The following is a 13,191-nucleotide window of genomic DNA, read 5'->3' on the forward strand; positions in this document are numbered from 1 at the left end:
GTCAATACTGTACGTTTATTATCACTTGAATACAAGGTAAAACGTCGCGCAAAAGTGGCGGCCTGTACCGGTCTTTCGCCCGTCCAGTCTGGGCAGGTGTCCTCCCTTGCGCGTGCGGCAGTGTGGCGTCGCACGTGGGTCTTCTTCCGGCTTGTCGGCGACGGAGGAGCCGCTCGAGTGCAGTTCCAGCTGCTCGTCGCCCTCGGTGGAGGAACTGTCGGCCTCTTGCACCGTCGACAAACGCGGGGTCTACAACAAACGGACCAGAACATGAGCCACCCTCAGATGCTAAGCTGCAGGAAGCGCCGGTTATTAGATCGTAAGCCCCAGTAATATGGTTGCCAAGTAGACAGTACTGCGCGTTCTTTCGATGTGAACTAAGACTGCGGGGGAAAGCAGTTTCATTAAAACTTGGAAAACTTTATCCCCTTCACTATTGACCTCTGTGTGAAGATGTCCACAATAGGTTCGCTTATCTTCAATGTCTGTTCCTTCTTCAAAATCAGAACTGTATCTTGTTAATCCATGTAACGCAGTTGAAGTTTCCGGGGGGGTACTTGCCTTCCACAGCATGTAGATGCAGTAAAATGTTTCTATAGGAGGTGACACGCTGCCATCTCTCGCCCCAAATGCAGTAAAGACAGCCAGAGTCACTGTAGCCAATACCCGCCGTGGCAGGTTAAGGGCAATGCTGTAGCATTCTTAAGCAAAAGGGCGCAGGTTCGATTCCAGGCCACGGAGGCCGACCTTCCGCGGATGGGAAATAAAAACGCCCGTGTACTCAACTTGAAGTGAAACAATTTTTCTTCCCCTCCTTACGTATCAGCTAGGATTCATCATTCCAATAAAGTTGGTGTTACGTCATGTCGAACTAAAACATAGACCGATTCATTTATTTTCAGAGCTTCTATTGACTGGAATTTCTTCCCCGAATATGTGGCCATCATCACCGATCGTCATTTGTTTCGTTCTGCACTAGCTAACATTGTATAACGATGCAATCCAACTTGCCTGTTCAATTTATTTATAAAAGCTCTATTTTATTCAACATCGCAGGTGTAATGTAAATCATGTTTCTACCCCCCCCCCCCCCACCCGGTAATGCCGTTGACCCGGAGGGTATCACGAAGTAAATAAATAAATAAATAAATAAATAAATAAATAAATAAATAAATAAATAAATAAATAAATAAATAAATAGGTGCATCTTAAAGAACACCGGTTGGTCCAAATCAAACCAGAGTGCTCCATTACACCAGAACTTCATAGCGCTCCACAAATTGTCTGGTGCAGACGTAGACATGCAGCAAGCTCAGGCACAAACAAGCGAACCCCCTCCTGATAAACTGTCGCGCGTGTGTAGTGAAGCACACCTTGTGACCCTTGGCAGCCTGCTGCCTGATGAAACGAGGCGGGTGGCGAGGCGGCATCGAAGGGTCCCGCATGTACGAACCACCATGGGGGACGCGTCGCTGTCGCCGCGACTCCTCCTCCTGCGCCTCGCTGCAGTCATTGTCCCCCGCTGAGTACTCCGGCTCGTTGTCGACGTCTGGCAAGGACCTGTCCTTAGTCAGGATGTAAATCGTCGAAGACGTGGTCGTGACGTCTGAACTGCGTTTACGTTTGCGCCTCGAGCGGTGACTGCTGCTGCTTGAACCGTCACGCTCGCGCACCATCCTGCGTGCATACCGAACATACTGCAGACAAGTACCCTGAGACAGACCAACAGATAGATAGATAGATAGATAGATAGATAGATAGATAGATAGATAGATAGATAGATAGATAGATAGATAGATAGATAGATAGATAGATAGTAGATAGATAGATAGATAGATAGATAGATAGATAGATAGATAGATAGATAGATAGATAGATAGATAGATAGATAGATAGATAGATAGATAGATAGATAGATAGATAGATAGATAGATAGATAGATAGATAGATAGATAGATAGATAGATAGATAGATAGATAGATAGATAGATAGATAGATAGATAGATAGATAGATAGATAGATAGATAGATAGATAGATAGATAGATAGATAGATAGATAGATAGATAGATAGATAGATAGATAGATAGATAGATAGATAGATAGATAGATAGATAGATAGATAGATAGATAGATAGATAGATAGATAGATAGATAGATAGATAGATAGATAGATAGATAGATAGATAGATAGATAGATCTTAGAATTGGGGCGTTCCTTGTGCGTCGCCGGAATATGGTCGTCGCCAGAGTGGTCATGAGAATTTGGACGCAAGCAAGCACGACGACGCATCTGTGAGCTTTGATTGCATTGCGGCGCCTTAGTGGTAAATTTCTCTGTGCGGAAACATCATTTGTATCACGCAGGGCTGGGCAAAGGTACTCTGAAATTGTATCGCGATACGATACAAGATACTCGGGCAAGAAGTATTGGAGATACAGATACAAGATACTACCGCAATAATTGTATCCGATACGATACTTGCCAATTGTATCTTAAGATACTTCGATACATTCGCAAATTTGTTCTTATAGACCCTCATAACGTAGTAGCGACCGCCTATGCACAAAAACGTTTGCTTGAAAATTTCTTTAATGTGATCAATCTTGTTTCATTTTAATGAAATGTCTGTTAGTATTCAAAAATTTATTCCTTCTTGCTCAAAGTGCATTAGTTTATTTCCGACAGAACTTATTGGCGTTTGTTTTGGCTGCTTAACAGGACAGCTGTTCACTGACAGCGACTCTTGCTTGTCATTTTTGTAATTGATGGGAGTCGCTGCTCAGCTTGCCGACCAGCTAGCGGGTCGCCATCTAATCACAATAACTTCAATAAAAAGCCTTCGCACGATACCGAAAATACTGGTGTGGAGTTTTACTTTGTCTGTTAAAGACAGTTTACGCAATACCGAATCACCGGTGTACAGCAGCAACAACGCTGCTAGCTACATTTTTCTTGACGCATTGTGTAGACGTAGCAATACGTAGAGCTCATAAAGCTGCAGTGACTTTTCATATTCTACTTATCTGCTGGCGTAAAGCGTTCGTTATCAATATACTCACTAACGTGCAATCTTTTAACTATTTTTATTCAACGAGAGAAATGCCTGCCACATGGTGGTGACGATGAAGAAGGCGGCAGTCACTCTGGTAGAGACGAAATTGCTCACTGGGCAAGCTTGTGCCCAGAAAACTAAGTAACTCAAATTACAAGCAAAGCCTATCAGGCCATCAGGCTTCCAAAGGAACGTCGAGCGGCGCCACTGCTTTTATGGCAACTGGGGGCATCCATGAAGAGTGGTAAGCGCGACTAGACAGGGACGAAGAAAGAAAACAGACAAGGCATCCACGGCCACAACACTGCCGCTCCAGCTTCCGCGCACGCGCAGAGCTTTCGGATTGCATCTGTGGTGCGTAACTATTGCCGACTAACAGTGATCTGGGCCGAATGAGGAGTGCATGCGCGCACTCCTCATTCGGCCTTGCCGCCGCCGCTGGCATATACGGCGACAAAGCACCTTCGCAGGCAGTGTCTGCCCTCAGAAACGCATAGCTTAGCCGCGCGAGCGTCGCCCCCAAACTTGAGCTTGGGTTCCCTGTCGGCCATCGGTATTCTGATCATCGGCGGAACGCGTGGTCTTCTATACATCAACGATCGAACCTTCCAGCCTTACCGCTAGTGCTCGCGTAAGCTCCCGAATTAACTAGAATGCTCGCGTCCTGCGCATAATTTTAATAATAATTGTTCCGGTTTTGCATCACAAAACCACGATATGGTTATGATGGACGCCGTAGTGGAGTGCTCCGGAAATATCGACCACCTGGGGTTCTTTAACGTGCACCTAAATCTGAGTGCACCGGCTTCTAGCATTTCGCCTCCATCGAAATATGGCCGCCGCGGCTGGGATTCGCGCGCAGTCTTAACGGAACAATCTGAAACAATCGCGAAGATTTCAGATCATCGCGGTGCGGTTTGAGCCGAGCGCTGCTAATATTTCTTGTGCGGTTTCAACCCGATCGCACCAAAATAAAGAAATAAGAGCGCGTGACAGTATATTTGCACAAATTGTCGCAGGACACCGCTGATATTCACGTTATTGCCACTTATAGCTCCGATTACCTGGTGATTTGTAATAATAAAAAAAAATTAGGGAGGCCTCAAAAAGAAATACAAATATACGTAAATAAAATAGAAAAGCGGTTTTGTATCAACCATTCATCGTGGATAAGTATTGAAGCACGATACAGGCGGCACCCCTAATAGCTATGATAATTAAGCATGAAGTATCGTCAACTTGCCTGTTAATGTAAGACAATAAAAAAGATGTAGTGCCAATGAACAATTGACTGAAACGGCTCGTTGGGATGCTCATGAGAAAAACGGGTCATTTAGTAATAGCAATGTTTCTTGAATCCCCTTCCTAACGACTTTAATATGGCTCCCAATTATTTCCATTATTATAGTGCAAACTCAATTTCGCTGTTCTACTAAGCAGTGAGCAGGATATTTGGTACTGTATAGTCAGTGCGCGCCCACATAATTACATATTTGTTTTCAGAATCGCCTTGGCAGAACAGTAAACTTAAGTGAAATATAAATGTGTAAACTGTAGCAGAATTAAAGCAGACAGTTAAAAGTAAGAATTAATCTAACACTGGTTTGATCCGCCGCAGAGCTTAAAACAGGGGACAAAAAAGGACGGCGATGTCCTTGTCAGTCTTCCTTTTTGTCCCTTGTTTTCAGTTTCGCTGCTCAAACCAGTGTTAGCTATGAACCAACTAGCTCCGGCAAATACTGTTTTGAAGAATAAAGCACAAGAGGTTATTTTTTACAGCACGTTACAACAGACATTGCTGTGACCAGACTGGAAAAAAAAAACAGTTCAAAGCGCTAGGTAATGTACGGGATACAAGAGAAGGACAACCAAGAAAGCGCTTGTGCTGACAATCAAATTATGATTTCAAAGACTCTTTAAATAAAGATAGCAGGAATATAAGAATAATAATAATTGTTAGGGTTTAACGTCCTGAAACTACGATACGATTACCAGGGACGCCATAGTGGAGGGCTCCGGAAACTTCGGCCACCTGGAGTTCTTTAACGTGCACCTAAATCGAAGTACACGGGCCTCAAGCATTTTCGCCTCCATCGAAAATGCGACCGCCGCGGCCGGGACTCGATCGACAGCAGGTAGAAAAAAATTCGGCAGATCCCACGCACTGTGGGAATCGATGTAATGCGAAGCAGCCAGCAAAGAGCTGCATACATCGCCTTGTTTGTCTTTGGGCCAAATGAAATCATTCATGCCACGGCATCTAGTCCACCATATATCGCATGTTTGCCATGCACGCGTGCATGCATAATCTAGTATACTCCATGCCAATGAAACGCATATTCTGGTATATACAATGCATGACCTGTCGCTTATGTTCATCACGCACTCGAGTCGGTGCCATACCAATTTCGGTATATATTCAGTTAACAAACGGCCGGAAGCACACCATGACAGTGGCATGTAAATCGTACCGTACATGACATGCATAACATGATTCGCATGTTAAGACCTCTCATTTATGTTCGTCATACAGTCACATCGCGCAATCTCAATTTTGGTGTATATCAAGCGAGCGAAATGGCCGCGAGTGCACCACGAGTATAGCATGTAGATCATGCCATACATGACATGCATGTCATGATTTTCATGTTAACACCTTTCATTTACGTTCGTCATACAGTCGCTTCGCGCAATACCAATTTTGGTGTATATCAAGCTAGCGAACGGCCGCGAATGCACCATGAGCGCGGCAAGTAAATCATGACATACATGACATCATGTCACGGCTTTCATGTTACCACCTGTTATTCATGTTCGTCATACAGTCGCGTCGCGCAATACCAATTTTGGTATATATCAAGCTAGGAAAACGGCCGCGAATGTATCATGAGTGTGGCTTGCAAATCATGTCGTACATGACCTGCATGTCATGCTTCCATGTTACCACCTCTCATTTACGTTAGTCATGCAGTCGCGTCGCGCAATACCAATTTTGGTTTATATCACGCAAGCGAAACGGCCACGAATGCGCCATGACCATGACATGTAGATCATGTCGTACATGTCATGCATGTCATGATTTTCATGTTACCATGTCTCATTTACGTTCGTCATACAGTCGCTGCGCGCAATACCAATTTTGGTGTACATCAAGCTAGCGAAGCGGCCGCGAATGCATCATGAGCGTGGCATGTAAATCATGACATACATGACATGCATGTCATGGTTTTCATTTTACCAACTGTTATTCATGTTCTTCATACAGTCACTTAGCGCAATACCAATTTTGGTGTATATCAATCTACTGAAACGGCCGCTAGCGCACCATGAGCGTGGCATGTAAATCAGGTTGTACATGACTTGCATGTCATGATTTTCATGTTACCACCTCTCACTTACGTTCGTCATACGGTCGTGTCACGCAATACCAATTTTGGCGCATATTATGCCAGCGAAACGGCCGCAAGTGCACCATAAGCGAGGCATGTAAATCATGACATACATGTCATATATGTCATGGTTTTCATGCCAGCACCTGTTATTCATGTTCTTCATACAGTCACATAGCACAACACCAATTTTGGTGGATATCAAGCAAGCGAAACGGCCACGAGTGCGCCATGAGCATGACATGTAAATCATGTCGCACATGTCATGCATGTCATGATTTTCATGTTACCACATCTCATTTACGTTCGTCATACAGTCGCTGCGCTCAATACGAATTTTGGTGTACATCAAGCTAGCGAAGCGGCCACGAATGCATCATGAGGGTGGCATGTAAATCATGACATACATGGCATGCATGTCATGGTTTTCATCTTACCAACTGTTATTCATGTTCTTCATACAATCACTTCGCGCAATACCAATTTTGGTGTATATCAATCTACTGAAACGGCCGCTAGCGCACCATGAGCGTGGCACGTAAATCAGGTTGTACATGACTTGCACGTCATGATTTTCATGTTACCACCTCTCACTTACGTTCCTCATACGGTCGTGTCGCGCAATACCAATTTTGGTGTATATCATGCAAGCGAAACGGCCGCAAATGCACCATGAGCGTGGCATGTAAATCATGACATACATGTCATGGATGTCATGGTTTTCATGCTACGACCTGTTATTCATGTTCTTCATACAGTCACATAGCACAATACAAATTTTGGTGTATATCAATCTAGCGAAACGACCGCGAGTGCGCCATGAGCGTGGCATGTAAATCATGTCATACATGACATACATGTCATGATTTTTATGTTACCACGAGTCAGTTATGTTCTTCATACAGAAATGTCTCGTCATACCAGTTTTCGTATATATCCCTTCATTTAAACGGCCGCGAGCGCTCAGAGACCATGTCATGTAAATCATGCTGCACATGACATGCGCGCCATGATTTGCATGTTAGGACCAGTCATTATGTTCGTCATGAATTCTTGTCACGTCGTACCAATTTTGGTGTATATGAAATTAACGGAACGGCCGCAAGAGCCTAAGGTCATGGAATGTAAATCATGCTGTTCATGACATGCATGTCATGATTTTCATGATATGACCTGTCATTTACGTTCGTAATAAGGCCATGTTATGACACACCAATTTTGGTATACATCCGATTAACGAAACGGCCAGGAGAGCACAAAGTCGTAGGCGGCTAGATAGATAGATAGATAGATAGATAGATAGATAGATAGATAGATAGATAGATAGATAGATAGATAGATAGATAGATAGATAGATAGATAGATAGATAGATAGATAGATAGATAGATAGATAGATAGATAGATAGATAGATAGATAGATAGATAGATAGATAGATAGATAGATAGATAGATAGATAGATAGATAGATAGATAGATAGATAGATAGATAGATAGATAGATAGATAGATAGATAGATACGCTCAAAGTCGCAGAAGTTCGCTAAGAAATGCTTCGCATTTAAAAGATAGGGTACACGAAGTTATCTTCTGTTAGGTAAACGCTTGCCCTATTAGATCTAGCAGCGGCAATAGAGGTGCTAATGTTAGGATCTTCTTTGCACATAAGTCAATCGCATATAAGTCGAACTTACATCCACAGAAACCTTCAAATCGCTGATGTGCGAAAGCCATGAGACGCAAAGCAACCCTGTGCTTCAGATTTCGTAATGAAGCACCACGCAGGAGAACGGCATCAGAATTTGCGTGATAATCGCCGCACGCGTTGTGGTACGCGCCGCTGGACAGTGGATAAGGGTAAGTGCCATGGCACTGGCACAAGTGGAAAGAAAAAAATCGAGGAAACGAAAGGCACGTGAGCTAAGCATAGACGTTCGCGCGCTTGTTCTGTCGAGACTGCGCGAACGCTGTCATGTTACTCTGCTTAACCAAAACGGACGCGCACACCTCATCGCCTGCCCTCACTGGTGCACTCTGCCAGAAAGAAAAAATTATGTCACTGCCCTTAGTTTTATTCAGGCGATTTAGTGGCACCAGTACCAGCTTGAGAAGCGGAGTTGAGCCAGCGATTACTGTTTCGTAGGGTGGTGTTCCTAAGGAGTGTCTTGTATCTGAAGATACACGATACATTATTGAATGTATCCGAAGTACAGATACAGATACTCTTCTTGCGAGACGTATAGCGATACAGATACAAGATACCCAAAGAGTATCTAAGATAGTATCTAAGATACATGTATATTCGATACTGCCCAGCACTGGTATCACGTATGGCTCACTTACTTTTGATAGACATAGCCAGCAGCCAAGAGCAGCAAAGCCAGGGCCAGCATCACGCTAAGGGCGATGGTAACCATGTCGCCTCCTTGATTTGTAGCTGTAACGAGATGGGCTCATTTCAGAGCATAATAATAATTGTTGGAGTTTAACGTCCCAAAACCACAACATGATTGTGAGAGACGCCATAGTGGAGGGCTCCGGAAATTTTGACCACCTGGGGTACTTCAACGTGCGCGTAAATCTAAGCACACCTTCGGGTCAGTCGTCGAGCACCATAACCACTAGACCACCGTGGCGGGTTTCATTTAGTAGCAGTACTACAGGTACTTTTAAATCAAGACTGTATGGATACGTTGCCAGTCAACAGACAGTAGTACGGCAATCTTCAATACATGCAAAACGATAAACTACCTCAGGCTACCATGTCGGAGTATAAGTAGCATCGACTATGGAGACATCGATTATAGGGTGGGCTATGCCACTTAAGTGTCCTCACAGTGGGCTCAACACTCGCCAAAAACCGTTCATTAGAGACATGTGCAAATCAGTTTATCATCGATAAATGACCTGCGTAGCCCCCTGCAACACCGACATCATCCTAACTCATGCAAGTCCGGACACGTACTCCTAAGGCTGATGACCAGACACTGGAAGTACACTCACGCAACAGGCAAAGCCTCGCTGCTGTCAACTCGAACGGGTGCGAGCAGTTGCAAAGGGAGTTGACGCACTGCACGTTCGGGTTGCCGTAGCTGCACTCCTGGTTGCTGACGCACGCTTCGTTGAGGTTCTTGGCTGCAACGTTAAAGAGCGTGCATTCGGTCTAAGTTCTGTACGTTGACACGACTACAGTGTTCCGTGATTTTAACGCTATATAAAGAAAGCAGGAAAGAAGCATTTAGTGTATGTCTCGCCAGCCTCTTCTTCAATGTTTCAGGTGAGAAAAGTAGCAAGTACTCTAAGCGAAACTAATTTTTTTGTTTTTGATAAGGCGTGCAGATTCAATGAAACACGAAACCAATTAACCGGGACATGAAGTCAAAAGTCTCGTAATCTGTAACATCCGCGTCGAGTGAATTCAGCGAAACACAGCCGCGTGGACTAGAACTTAGTCACCCAAATTTTATAAACCGTGGCACGCCAATATGGGGGGTTGGTCGAGTGGAAGGCTTAGTCGACAAATTTCTAGTATCCTGAAAAGAAATGATCGTCATAAAAGCATACGTGCGGTCTCCAAATTACTGGCCGCTCAATTTCAAGTCGAGATACAAGCATGCGGCGATTGTGTGGATTAGTGTAACACTAACTACCATAAGGCAATGGCGCGGTTACAGCGTAACACTGACCAGGCTTGACCCATGTTCTCACCTCGGACACACTTGTGGACGCCGCCCTCATTGACGTAGATCGGTGTCGATAAAGCGCATGTGCACTTTGCCGCGCTGTTCCCGTTGCTGTAAAATGCAGGTAAATGTTCTCAGAGTCTTGTAAACAACGCCGTATGCAATACAGAGATCGTCTCTGGCGAATCTTATTACTGCTGTAGGTCGCGGTAGATTTGTTTGAGCTGCAGTGTATGTATAGCTATCTTTGCGGTAAATAAATAACTGCGAAACTGAGCCAGGGTCACAGTGGTTCGCCCGAAGATTCCGCCGTTTGGTGACCTAAGCAGCAACGCCACGTCGAGAAGCGCGGCCACAAGCGCACTTATTTCTGCGCCAGGATTTGGTATGGTGACCTCTGGGACCGAGAAAGTCGTTGTGCGGCAGTTCCGCGGATAATTCCATTTTTCCACATCCAAAAACCTGTAAGGCTTTTGCGAAGCTAGGGCTGACTTTAATCGTGAAGGCCCTTCAATTTCTCGTTTAGCTGGCATAGAATTCCTTACGCATTTAAACAGGCAGTTATCACATGTTTCCAAATTATACACGGACGTACCTGACGCAGGCGAGACCGAGGAGCGCGCTGCACTGTCCTTCGTGTGAGCAGTCCGAGCCGAAGCCGAGGGCCAGTGCCGTGGATCCTGGTGTCCCGTTGGAGGCGGTGGTGCCGATTGATGTAGTAGCCAGTGCCGCCGGGGTAAGGTCTGTTCGGTGAGTGTTAGGAAAACGAACGAGACATAAAAAGATAGTGTTCCCATAAATTATGTTCAGTGGTTTCACATATGCACGTTCGACGCGCTGGTCCCTGTGCATGTTTTCGCGGGATCCATTACCGACAACAGGCAATTCTGAAACCGTGACGTCATGTGCTGAACACTAATCCTTTTTCATGCGCCTACTGTGGCCGTTAGAAAACAAGTATTTCCTAAAAGCATCCGTTCCGCCACTTTTGCCGCATGTTGTGTATAAGCCATCACGTGGCAAACCTACTGAAACATCCACTCTAGCCACAGGACCGAATTCACGAAGCGTTTGTCTAATTTTAAAATCTAGCTACTGAATGGATGATGTAAGTTAACTCCAGAGATGTACATGACAGAATGCAGATGGTGGATAAGGAAACCACTTTTGCTCATACCTGGACCAGAGCTCGTGCTACTGCTGCTGACATCAGCGTGATCGTGCTTGTCATGGACCATATTGAAGTGGTCTCTGGCGCTGGTAAAAGAAAATTTTATGCATTTTAAGATATGGCATGATCGAAAGGACGCTGAAAGCCGTGCTACGTCCTTCTATGCCCTATGTATATTACACGTATATTTATGTAGACGTCTTCATCAGGCTCTTTGATGATTCTGCTTTCCGACACAACTTCGAGAGAAAGCCATTTCACGCACAAATTCACATATTTTTCCCATCGTAGTGCGATGTAGACATTCACGGATGTGTACATGCACCACGCAACATTAAAGTGCTCGATGACTAAAGGCGGTATATCTTTTTAGAAGACAAGCGTCGCGAGAATAGTGTTGTACTGCTTGGGTGCTCTGAGTATGCACAGTGGAGTGTGTTACTCGTCTGAGTTACTCGTCTGATCTCGGAGTCCCAGATATCGCTGAGGCTACCAATAGTGTGAGCAAGAGTTCACTCTCCGAATATGCCTTATTTATGCTTTCTTTAATTGTCGTTTCTTGTCGAGAGCGACATTGTGTCCCCCTGAATTGGTACGACGCCTGTCAACACTGACCAGAGAGCACAGGTTTAGGCACTTTAAACAAAGACGTCACAAGTATAGCCCCCTGGCGGTGAACTCCCCCCCCCCCCCCCTTTGCTCCCTCTGTAGCTCATGGCCTTCCAAAAAGCATCCAGGGTTTTCAGTGGGAGCTCCAGTCTGCACGTCATGACGTCACTATACGAGACGCAGAATAAACCCGAAAGTTTTCCGGTAAGTGTAACGCTTAACGAGATGTAGGGCGAGTGAGACTCACTTCATGGCTTCCAGCTGGCAGACCACAAGCCGCAGCAACGTACAGAAGACCACGCTGCTCGAGAAAAGAGGCCTGGGCGCCATTCTCTGTTCTGCACAGACAGTACGTGGACGCCTTCTCGAAGCCCGTCCAGCTCTTCGGACTCCTTGAGCTCCTTGTGCGGGATGTACGCAGAATCGCAGCAGTCAGTGGAACGAGGCGGTCAGCTACGTGGCAAGCTCCTGATGATGATGATGATGATGATCCTCTACACATGGCTCATACCCACTCTGGGGGATTGGCCAAGAATTGTAGATATGAAGATTTAAAACTACTCCTTCTTCTTCCTCCTCTTCTTCTCTACGCGTGCATCGATTCGTTTCATTTCGCTTTTTTTTTTATTGCTTGCGTATGATGATGATGATGTCCTCTTCTTGATGGCGCTCACTCACAAAGGGGGTTGTGCCAAGAACCGCGCGACAGGATGTTTAATGTCCAGTGCGGAGATGAGCCACGACTTCGATTATATATACGGTAGAGAAGTTATTACTACACGAATGATTTTTCAGGCTAATCAACCTGACGAGCTATTCTGACCAGAAGAACAATATATCAACTTGAAACAACTGCAAATGTTTCTTCGTGTATGTAGAGGTATTTCTGTGGCAGCTCCAGAAAGGAAGAGAAAAAAAATTACCCATAATTAAAAAAATCGTTATATGAAGTACAGCCTAAACAGTTCATCTCAATTTTTTCTGTCCTTAAAAAGCAAAAGAAAATAATATAAGTAAAAAATTTATCGATCATCTCATCTTCTCTCCAGGGGAAAAGGCACGAGACCATCCATTTCGCGATAAATGTTTAAAGTAGGTATCTGACAACGCAATCGTAGACTGATGCTAACGAAATTTCCTTGCAGTGGTTTTAGGAAATGTCGATATATTCTGGGAATAGCTGTTAGTTGGGTTCAGAAATATTTATAGGTATTTGTACTGCACGTCCAGGTCGCATTCAGAAAGCTTGTGGTTCGGAAACGCTCTTTCCACCTGACCGGTCGCCATC

The 13,191-nt window shown here is 44.8% G+C and overlaps 2 protein-coding genes across 2 annotated transcripts in view; both read right to left on the minus strand.

The window, feature by feature from the left end:
* On the minus strand, positions 1-10,288 carry LOC119381138 (uncharacterized). The gene is made up of 5 exons (XM_037649110.2): positions 10,149-10,288; positions 9,444-9,575; positions 8,784-8,877; positions 1,374-1,677; positions 1-249 (listed from the first exon to the last, which is right to left on the minus strand). Exons 3-5 carry the CDS (start codon positions 8,855-8,857, stop codon positions 22-24), a joined length of 606 nt encoding a protein of 201 aa, XP_037505038.1. The 5' UTR covers positions 8,858-8,877; positions 9,444-9,575; positions 10,149-10,288; the 3' UTR covers positions 1-21.
* The window catches only part of LOC125757333 (uncharacterized), a 19,749-nt gene continuing 15,882 nt past the window's right edge, over positions 9,325-13,191 (minus strand). The window contains exons 3-6 of the mRNA XM_049412808.1: positions 10,719-10,866; positions 10,149-10,234; positions 9,444-9,575; positions 9,325-9,359 (exon numbers count right to left, since the gene is read on the minus strand). Of these exons, the coding sequence (XP_049268765.1) occupies positions 9,325-9,359; positions 9,444-9,575; positions 10,149-10,234; positions 10,719-10,866 (401 nt within the window). The remainder of the gene's footprint in view (positions 9,360-9,443; positions 9,576-10,148; positions 10,235-10,718; positions 10,867-13,191) is intronic.

This window comes from Rhipicephalus sanguineus, chromosome 2 (assembly GCF_013339695.2).
Source record: "Rhipicephalus sanguineus isolate Rsan-2018 chromosome 2, BIME_Rsan_1.4, whole genome shotgun sequence".
In the NCBI taxonomy this organism is placed as follows: Eukaryota; Metazoa; Arthropoda; class Arachnida; order Ixodida; family Ixodidae; genus Rhipicephalus; species Rhipicephalus sanguineus.